Here is an 11,188-nt window from a genome sequence, read left to right on the forward strand (position 1 = left end):
TAAAATAGTGAGAGCTTGCTCAGGAGTCTGCCTCTGTACTTTGGTTGGTGTCCAAGCTGTGCTGGCAGAGTGTAACAGTTCCTGCCTGGGCCCGCTTAGTGGCACAGATGATGTGGCTAGTTTGAGTGAATTAATACCCTTTGCCTCTGGACCCTCCACACTTGGGAAGGAGGCCTCAGTATCTCAGTATGCTATTCTGTTCTGCAGGTATCACACGCCAGATGCATGCTCTATTGGTCATTCCAGCAGTTTTATGAAATTACCTGTATTTTGTTTCTTTATGTTTGGTGATGGGATTTTTGCGCATCTTTATTTCTGGTACTGGTCGCCTTTATTTTGGAGTATAAAGACATGGCATCTTCGACTATAGTCATCACCTCTGCAGAAACAAAGTCTTCCCGCCTGTGCGGTCGCTCCGCACATGTGCTTTCTCTGTGCGTGTCACACGTGCTCCCCAGCCAGCTATCCTGATGGCTTTTATTCTGGATTAAGCAGTTAAGGATAATGTTGGTAACCTCATCGTTTTTATTCAGTTAAACCTGCAGGATCCAGGTCCGTGCTCTCCATCAGTGGTACAGTGAGGATGAACTGTCCCTGGTCCTGAGCGGGTGGTGGGACAAGACACACACACACACACACACACACACACACACACACACACACACGAGGATCCTTAGTCTCTCTGATTTGTTCTGCCTCCTTATGCTTTGCGTTACAGCAGTCCATTTCTTTATTTGCATTTTAACAAAGCACACAAATGCCCAGGAGTGATAGGGAAGAGGAATGTGTGAGATTTTTTTCTTCTTCTAATTCTGAAAGACCAGAAAGAGATGTATGTTTTTCCGGCTTTTATAACGCTAGAAGGAGTTTGCTCAAGTGACTTTGAGCTTCACTTGAAGCTGAAGGTTGTTAGACTATAAGGGTGAAACATTGAATTTCAAACTTGAGAGAAAAATTGTTCTCCGGACCCAGGCCTTATTTGGAGAGTGCCAGCATAGTGGCCATTAAAGGTGGTTATATGGGCAGTGCATTAAGTTGTGCCCACCTCCCCTAAACACATGTAAGTAATTGGTATGCATTGTGGACATTGGAACTCTTTGCAGCTGCTAAATCAAGTTCTGCACCACCCATTTAACTTTTGAAGTAGGAAAAGGATGTGGAGAGTTTTAAATTAGAGTACCTACTCACCCCAAATACTTTATTTTTAAAACATTTAAGAGACTTTCAGGTTAGTGGGTTGGTTTGTACCTGGCTGCTTACACCTGGAGCAGGGTTACACTCCTTACAGCAAAATAAGCCTCAAGCTCGGGCCCGAACTCCTCTCTGCATAGCTCCCTGCAGTGGGGAGTCTCTCGTCTTTCTTTCTCTGGTTCTTAGCTGAGCACAAGGAGAAATGGGAGGTTTAGCGGAGGTTGTGTATAGGGAAGGTTCTTTCTACCTGTTATAACACACTTTGATTCTAAGAAATGAAAGTCCTTCAAAGTTGGGAGGTTGAAGGGAAATTTATGGACTTCTGTAACCTGCAGTTTGAATATCAGTGCCACCGCTTAATAGTCCTGTGCTCCTGGGCAAGTCCCTTAAACTCGTATGGGCGTCTCGGCATACACAACAGAATTGTGAGAATTGAAAGTAGTATGAAGTACATGTAGGTATATGTGGAGCACTTAGAACCTCCTGGCAGAAGATGAGAACCCAAGTGTTAACTATTCCAGGGCCTCCGCACTTCCTCTCTGAAGGGCGTCCTCAGGTGACCACCAGTGTCTTCTGTGTGTGGCACTGGCCCTTGTAGAGATACACTGCATCCATCAGAAGAGCTAGTGTCTTATGGCAGTGGGGATCCATTCTCTGTGAAAAGCCCCAATTTTTGATGTCCCATACAATTAATATACAAATGTCCCCTTGGAAGATGGCAGTAACCAGCCCAGCTTTCTTGGACATCAAGGGGAACAATTAAAAACTGAAATTTGCTAAATGTGTGTTTTGCAGGTTGGACAATCTGCTCAATATGGCTTATGGAGTGAAGAGGTAATGATAGAGGTTCATGACGCTCATAACCCCTTCCCTGAGTGATTAGTTTCTTTGATTTGGGGAGTGACTCTCTTATAAGTTTGTGTTGGGTTTTCTTTTGCATGTACAAACCTAATGAAAAGCTGCCTTTCGAAGCACGGTTGACTCGAGGGATATCTTTGTATCACTGGATGCCAATGCCACCTGGTCTTTAAAAACCCATTCTTTATTTTATATTGCATTTCGACGTTATAGCATGTTTACATATGTGTTGCGCCCCTCCCCCAGCCCTGCTTAAATTCCTGAAGCCCGTTCTCAATATATCTATTTTTTTGCTATTGTGGACAGTACTATTCAATTCAACATATCATGGCTATTTCATAACTTATTCATACCTTGATAGTATAGCATGTCGCTGCAAGCCACACACAGACTTTGGTTGAAACATCAAGTAGTCGTATGCATCTGTGGGGGGAGGGGAGTTACTAAAGCCCTGGGATGGGAAAGGGGAAAGAAGTCAGTCCATTGCTGTAACCAGCCTGTTTCTGTTGTGTGCGTGTGTGTTTGTGTGTGTGTGTTCGTGTTTCCTATTTTGTTTAGTAGGTTTTCTCCAATGACCATTGACGGAATGACCAGTCTGGCTGGAATTAATATCCCTGGGCACCCAGGAACAGGGTGGTGTATTTTTGTGTACAACCTGGCTCCTGACGCAGACGAGAGTATCCTGTGGCAAATGTTTGGGCCTTTCGGAGCTGTCACCAACGTGAAGGTCATCCGTGACTTTAACACCAACAAATGCAAAGGTTTTGGATTTGTGACTATGACAAACTATGACGAGGCCGCCATGGCCATAGCGAGCCTCAATGGATACCGTCTGGGGGACAGAGTACTGCAGGTCTCCTTTAAGACCAACAAAACGCACAAAGCCTAACGCGCTCTTGTCCTCAGTCTATTTCTATATGAAAACTACCCAACAAAGGCAAGTTAAGAGAAACTTTCTACATTAGTAAATGTCTTTGTAAGTCAGTGTTGAGATGGGGATAAAAAACGACTACTTAGCATCCTAAGAAATATGTGAGATTTTTTATTGCTAGTATTTGAATTAAAACTTCTTAAATATCTTTTATGTTTGAATATGGACAAGAGGTACAGGGTTTTTACCTGTCACATTGCATTCTATTGCCTTCTTTGAAGAAGGTGGACCTTTTAAAGTGTTTCAGCTAAGGGATGACATTTCTTTTCTTTTTACATAACTGCCTTGAACCTGTGAGTAAACCTTGAGGCTTTGTGTTGTAATTCCTCAGTTGGTTGTGTCTTTTTCTCCTCCCCCCCCCTTTTTTTTCTTTTTCTGATTAGCTTTGTGTTTTGTTTACATTTGAAGCATCGCTGTTACGTCTAAGAAAAAGTATTTTGAAGTTTACATTTTTATTTATGAAGTTACAAACAGTATTTATTTTATAGTTATGATTTGGGTTGGGGCAGGGGGGGGCTACATTATAAACGCTTATTGTAAGAATACTGGAGAACTTTTCGTAAAGCAGTACCTTGCCAAAGAGATAAGAGCCTCTTTGATGTGGGTTTAAAAAAAGCATCTATTTTTATAAAAAAGAAAATTTGGAGAAACTTTTTACTGGTCCTGGAACAAATATTTTGACTTGAATACTTTGAGAAATCTCTTCATATGACACCTAGTGAGCTTTTAAAATTTACCAGGAAATTTGCAGTGGTTGGAAAATTTAGAAAGATTTATGATGTAGAAAAAAATACTTTTGAGATCTTTGTATGAAAGGAGTAGACTCGATGGGGGGAAACAAAGGCTGCTGGTTTCGTTTTTGTAATCACCAGTGGAGTGTCTGGTCATCCTGGTTATTATGTGATAGGTGGCTCACATTGATTTGTGATTTTGAAACAAATAAAAAAAAATTTACAAAAGAATATATAAGAGCAGGCAAGAAATTTAAATTACCAAGAGATGGGGGAAAAAAAATCTGTTCTTCCTAAAGAAATCCCTTCAGATAGAGCTCATGGTGTTTAGTGATGTACTTGCAGTATTGTTTGAAGAATTGTTTTGTCTTAAGGAAAAGAGATGTTGCACATGATTTGTACTGCAGCAAGTCGGCAAAAGTGATCTGAGTTGGATATATTTGAAGGTATTTTGAAAGTTCTGTTCAAGGCTAACACCTGAGCTTTGTGTAATGTAAATAAGACCTTGTGTTTATGACCCTTTCAGCTAATTTGATTTTCTTTTCCCCCTTACATGCCAAGTGATGTTCAGGTTTTGAATGTTTTTGTATCCGTTTTTTCCGTTGTAAATGGCATTAACATTGTTACTTGAGGTCTTGCTTAATCACTTTTGTTGTCCTGAGGACTTGAATTTACAGTGCATCAGATTTGTTGCTAATTTCGTCTGTAGATAGTCTAGCTTCAGCTGTTTATGGTGATGCTACCTTTTTGTTTATAAATATGTTTGTGGTAAAAAGAAAATGAGTATAACCATAGGTTTTGAACAAATTTCCTTACATTTTTCATACAAAAAAATCATAAATATCTGTATGCTATTGAAATTTAACTTTGTATGATGCTTAAACCACTATTTGGGGAAATAATAAAATAAGTCTTTACCATGTATGAAAGAAATTTTAACAAATACAAAATATTTTCTGATTAGCATCTAGCGTATAATAAATTTTCAAAAAAGCTGAAGGCAAAGACGCCTTCATCAGGATGCACTGAGAACTATATAGTTACGTCCTGCTTTTTGTATAAACTGAGATGCTCACATGCTTCCCCTTAGAACAGGCAATGTGCTATGCATAACATAGTTGTACATTATCTTTGCGGTTGCGTTGAGTTTTATTTTTTATTATTTAAAATTGTAGTTATAAAAATTTTCAGTATAGTACAGTACATATACTGTGAGGCGCGTGCTAAAGTGAATAAAGCGAGTTTTCATGCTGACCCACTCAATGCTATTCCGAGATCAATTGGCTTAGCACTTTCTCATATCCTTAGGTGCATTTAGATTGTCAGAGTTAACCTTCTGCGTTTAAAAAAAAAAAAAAAAGCTAAAAAACTAAAAAACAAAATACATGTATATACTTAAAAAAAGAATAAGGTTTCCCTGGCGGGAAAACAGCATCTACATGCTTCTTTCCTATACTACTGTAGCAAACCGAGGCATTGATGAGAGGGCATGCAAATTGTGCTTCACTTTACAGTGTTTATCAGAGCACTTAATAAAATGTAAGGCTGGTATTTATTTGAAGTTGTACAGTATGACTTAATTCACATCTGTTGGAATAGAAAATATATTCTGTTGAGTATTTAAGAGGCTGTACATGTTTTCTTTTGTGTTTGGATTCTTTGTACTTTTTCATGTTCAGTACATCAATAAACAAAGTTGAAGGGAAAGAACAGTGTGGTGAGTAGGTCTTTATACACATTTCGGGGGCTCTGTGCTCAGTCTAATCAACTTGCTCTATCGAATTAAAAGAGGTTCCCTCCAAGCCATTAGTTGAAAGCAGAGTTGTCGAAGGTAAGACTTCCTAAAGGCATGCTAATTAAAGTAGAATGTGCAAAACATTTTTTTGAATGACACCTTCTGATTAGGTAGCTTTCACATATTACTTGGTGAATAATATTTATAGGAATACGTGCTTTCATCGGCTGGTTGTAAAGTTTGGGTAATTGGATGCTGACATCATTCTATAGCTTTGATGTAATAACCATCACTTTTTTTTTTCTTTTACAAATGGGAGTGGTTCTCACACATTTCTTTGAGCAAAAAGAAAAACCAAATGGCAAGAAGGTGACGTACTCTGCTTTCCCTGGCGAGATTTGGCTCACCTGTAGGACTAACTGTTGGTGGATGAAGTTTGTATTTGTTGTCCAAGAGACTCCTCTCTAAAACCAGAAACTCGGTTTTCATAAAGTTAGGGTCGATGTGAGCAGTGCATGGGTACAGAGCATGAGCTCTGCCCATCCCATGTTTTACAGACATATTCCATTCTTGTAACATCCCTAGCATGCCCGTGGAGGGAGAAGAATATTTCTTGCTGATCTTTTTGCAAAGATTCTACTTCAATAGAACTTCAGAAAATTTAATATATAATATTGACGCTCTTTTTTCTTTCTTTCTTTTTTTTTTTTAGGAAGTCTACTAAATAACTTCCTTTCATTAACTTGCATCTGTCAGTTTTTTTGGTAAAAAGCCTTTCTAAAAAGTAATTGTCCTGAATTCACAACTTAGCAGTCAAGAGCGTATCTGAGAGACAAGACGATTCCTTTTCTCCCAAGGTGCAATTAATCACAGATCTCCACACTCCCCTTTTTATTATATGAATCTGTACTCTAACTTTGTGGTGTTAGAACGTCCTTCCTCACCTCTCTCCTCTGACATGCTTATCAGTATTTTGACTCGCTTGCGTGCCAGCAGTGCTCGTATCTGAGCAGATAGTGGAAACATCCCAAGGAAAGGTGGTTTGGGAAACTGCTCGACTTGAGAAATGTGTTTTCCTTAGAATCCTTTCTCACCTAATGCCTGTGGTCGGCAAACTGCGGCTCGCGAGCCACATGCAGCTCTTTGGCCCCTTGAGTGTGGCTCTTCCTAAGCCTTAGGAGTACCCTAATTAATAACAGTGCACCTACCTATATAGTTTAAGTGTAAAAAATTAGGCTCTCAAAAGAAATTCCAATCGTTGTACTGTTGCTATTTGGCTCTGCCGACTAATGAGTTTGCCGACCTCTCACTAGGGTATCACCCTTCAGTGTTGGAGTAGCCAGCATAAATTTTTTAATCTTAACATCATTTGACATTATTTTAATATTATTTGAGAAAAAGTATTAGCAATTTAACATTCCTGTGTTGTTCTTTTTTTGTGTGTGTTTATTTTTTAGATAAACAGATGGCAAGAATCCTACCATTACTTTATAATGAGGATCAAAAAATGTAGTGGAAACTTGTAACTTCCTGTTCAAAGTGTTACCCAGAAATAAGAAAAATGCATGTATTTTAACCATAAGTATGTGGAAATTTTAATAGTGTTGTAGAACAACATGCGTATATCTTTCATTGTGTAGAAGATACAAAAAATGGAGGCAGCGGTTTTGATCCTTTATGCCCGTGCCTCCCTTTCGGAACCTCAAGCAGTGAAGAAAACAGAAATATCGCTAAAATTGTGACAGAATTTATTGTTGTTTAAAGAACATTTATAGCTTCAGTTATTGCAACAAATGGTTTATTTCTTTTTTCTATTCTTTGTACTCTTTCTCTGAAAATTCACCAAAGTTGGCTCAATGCCCTTCAAATTTAAAGGATTAAAACATCTACATCGTTAACACAGGAAGCCTGTATTAAGCTTTCCAGAATTCTGGTTCATAGAAATAAATCAGACTTCTTGGAAAAGGTATTTTGTGGTTGTGCAGCACAGGCTGACTGGTTATTCCTGTACTGTGCTGTGCCCTAGGTCTATGAAAATGAGCAGAATGTGGCTCTTAATCTTCTTGGAAACTGTCACCCTGGAGGGAGGACAGACAAGCCACCAGGCCAGGCTGTACTGAGAGCCCAGGAGCTGGCGTCAGGCTAACTTGCTGGAGTTTTTAGAAATAAACCCAGTTACAACTTGAAAAACTGAGCCTGCTCTGCCCTTCTTACAGAAGCTGCTTTTCCTTATTTGGGTTGATGATTAGCTCCTTTGTATATAGTCTGACATCAGTACCCTTCAGCTTAGTGAATCTGAAGATGCTCTTATATTCATTCAGTTGCCTAAACCCTTTTTGAGACAAAATAAAAGTTACATACCTTAAGACATTACCTGGATAGTTGGGTTGATGGAGGCATTTGGATGTTCTTGCTTTCTCTAAACATATACTACTAGTGGCCCAGTGCACAAATTTGTGCACGTTGAAAGGGAATTAATTAGAGGAAATATTTTAATATTGCTATTTGCCCTTTCTCTATAATAGAAGTGTCAGAGATGAAAGAAAATTAGTAAAATATATATGAAAATATCGATTGCCTCAAAGAGGGAGGCCCAGGCTACCGGGCCGGGACTCCACGATCAATCACTGTGCAGAGGGAGGCCCTGCCCACCCGCCACAGCGCCACCGGCTGGGTAGGTAGCCTGGGTCTCCCTCTTTGGGGCAATAAATCATGGAGTCCTACCCCCCACTCCCCATCGATCGCCGCGCAGAGGGTGGCCTGGACCTCCCTTTCCAGGGGCGATCGCGGGGCGATGGCGGCCCCCGACCAATCGCACCGCATCAGCCTTGCTGGCCTGGCGCCAGTGCGTGTCATAGCGAGGTCTTCTGGACGGTCACCCAGACAGTCGTTCTGCTGTTCGGTTCGGTCGATTTGCATATTACATTTTTATTATTATAGGTCTGGAGTAATAATTTACAAAGTACTAATATGGTAAGATACCCTGAATATTAAAAGTATGCTGACTGACTTTATTCGACTGTGAATTAAGACATGTTACGGTGTTGGGGTCTCACATTCAATATTAACATTCCTTTTAGTTTAAATAACTAACCATGTAGGTTAAGAGGTAGTAGTTGATACTAACCCCCAGAAATACTCTGGCTCCTGTTTACAAACACCTGATAGCCACCAAGGATGAACCCCTGCTGTGTACAGTATCTTAAAAGAGCAGACATAAGTGTGTGGAAGACATACACCTCTGTACTCACTCAGCTGATCTTGTGCCCCCCTCTGGCCACGCCCACAATTAACCATACAAGTCAAAGGGCTGTGTATAAAGTGTGTGTGTGTGTGTGTGTGTGTGTGTGTGTTGGTGGGGAGAGTAATTCCTTGGGAAATGGCACAGGAATGAGAGCAGTTGGACTGGGCCATTAAGAGCAGGTGGGATTGAAGAGATTGAGAGAGAGAATTCAAGAAGAGAACACTGGTCAAAGTCATGTTACCTAGGGTAAGACTTCGTCAGCTCAGGTCAACATTTAATATAGACCTGAGTTCATTAAACCTTGTATCCAGGACAGGTTAAATCTCAAGAGTAGAAGTGCATAATGAATTACAAAATGTCTAAACATCTATATGTGATTTTTGTAGTGGAGACATTTATTTAGAGCACGTGGTTCAGAATATTCAAAAAAGACCAAACAAAAACAAAATCTCCCAATAATACCATACTGGACCAATGTATTTCCCAGAGTATATATACCTTTCAAACGCAATGATTTGAGATGATAAAAGGGGATAAAAGCCTTTTTTTTTTAATAGTATTTATAGTATTTCTAGTGCCATAATGCCTGGTTCAATCTTAAGTTTTGATATATACATTTTATATTTTTTCTTACCCATATCACTCAAGTATCACCCTCGTAGAAGGTAAGGAGAAAATTATAAAATCCAAATGTTTCTGGGATATTTCTAAGATGAGGTTTTGGTTTGATAGCTTTTTATTTTTGTTTTGGAAGCAACATAGGTTAGGAGAAGTGCAGGAAAGAAAGAAGCCCATTTAGATAGCTGTTTAGGGAACGGCTGGCTGCTTTGTTTTTTTTACTCCGAGGGGTAACTCTGATTGTCACTGCACTCCTTCCGGGAAGCCTCCCTGCCCAGTTTCAGAAGCAAGCAGCCCCTCCGTGCACCTCCTCGAACGCAGGACGGAAGTGGCAGCCACTTCAGGGGGAACCCGCCCTTTGGATTGAAGCACACGGTTGTCAAGGTAGCTCCGTCCTTGGATTGCACTGCAGATGTGACAAAGGTGCGGCACACCATGGCACTCAGGTTGGGAAGCCCTGTTTTCGGTACTCTGTCTTTTTTAAAAACATCCCTTTTGGTAGTCCTCTGACTGACTGTACATTGAGCACCTGCTCCATGCCAGTTGCTGTGCTGTCTTTCAGGGCTGAAGATTTCATTTATTTTTTTATTCAGGTTTTGAGTTGGAAGACACCTCGGGGTCTTGTTCAGCACCTCGTTTTGCAGAGGTGTCAGGCCCAGAGAAGTGAAGGTTCTCCAAGGTTCTTTTGCTAACGTGAGACCTGGCGCTTGACCCCAGCTCTCCCAACTCTTGGAACGCTGTCCTTTGTTGTCAGTAAAGTACTAAAATAAACGCTGAATTAACGTACATTAACTGTGCCCTTTTGTGGGATCCGATATCTTGAATCTTGCAGGATAGGTAAGGCATCTGGAAATCGAATAGAGGTAAGTACACATAGCATTTTATTTGACACAGTCTATATAATTTACATCCTTCCGGATAATTTCAATCAATAATAATGTAGTCACTGGAGAAAATTTATTAAGTACAACAAGTACAAGTGGAAATTTATTCAGTACTCCCCTGAAAAATATACCTATTTTCTCTGATGCTTTTTGTTGTAAGTTTGTGGTTACATATCTAATCTTTTCTTCATAAAGATTAAACATTCAAATGTGTAGGGTTTTTTTTTTCTTCCTTGAGAAGGATGTTTTCCCTCTTTATTTATTTATATGAGTGTATGGGAAAGATTTTTTTTTTAAACAGACATAAAATAATGCATTTCTAATTTTGGTTTAAGACATGGCCCAAGCAATCTGTTGTCTGGTTTTTTTATTGCAGGGGATTGCTGCTGACATTTTGTCAGAGAGGCATCAAAATCGGAAACCCTGCTTGGGTTTCCATTACCCCGCCCCCCCATCCTCCCGGCTTTTATAAGGCTGAAGACAGTTTGAAGTACAGAACCTAGGGGCGGTGTCTTCAAATCGCAGTTTGGGGAGGTGCCTACAGGCTTCCTGGCCGCTCTCAGGGTGGGCAATTTGGTTTGCAACTTTCAACTGCGGAGCAGGAGCCTGGCTGGGGAGAGAAGCAGGAAGCTGTGAGTCCTCCTTGCAAACAGAAGATGCATAGCTGCCCAGAGTACTGATAAGTCAACTTCTCTCCTTCCTTCCTTTAGCAAAAGGAAATGCTCCCTTCCTGGACAGAGATGAGGAGGGGAGGATGACCAGCCCAATGCTGGGTGAGTAATTTTCCCTCTTTGCCCTGGGTCTCTGATTGCAGTGATCTCTCTGGCCGGGGCCTGAGTAAACACTGGCTCCTTAGTGCATGGGCTCAGAGAAGTCGTTGATGGTAGATGAGCACTTTAAAAAGGATTGAGGGAGCTGAAAGATGCTCAGTTAGAGTGCACCTGGATCCTGCCATGACATCACAGGCGGCCCATAAACAGCACTCCGGGAAGCAGC

General features: G+C 40.5%; 1 protein-coding gene across 3 annotated transcripts in view; it reads left to right on the plus strand.

Annotated features, from left to right (window-relative positions):
* The window catches only part of ELAVL2 (ELAV like RNA binding protein 2), a 140,365-nt gene extending 135,459 nt beyond the window's left edge, over positions 1-4,906 (plus strand). For 2 of the 3 annotated variants that reach the window (XM_059656526.1, XM_059656528.1), the window contains 2 exons: positions 1,987-2,025; positions 2,608-4,906. In XM_059656526.1, the coding sequence (XP_059512509.1) occupies positions 1,987-2,025; positions 2,608-2,938 (370 nt within the window). In that variant the 3' untranslated portion in view covers positions 2,939-4,906. The remainder of the gene's footprint in view (positions 1-1,986; positions 2,026-2,607) is intronic. The other variant, XM_059656527.1, reaches the window with a different exon arrangement.
* The last annotated feature ends 6,282 nt before the right edge of the window (positions 4,907-11,188 follow it).

Source organism: Myotis daubentonii, chromosome 11, assembly GCF_963259705.1.
Source record: "Myotis daubentonii chromosome 11, mMyoDau2.1, whole genome shotgun sequence".
NCBI lineage: Eukaryota > Metazoa > Chordata > Mammalia > Chiroptera > Vespertilionidae > Myotis > Myotis daubentonii.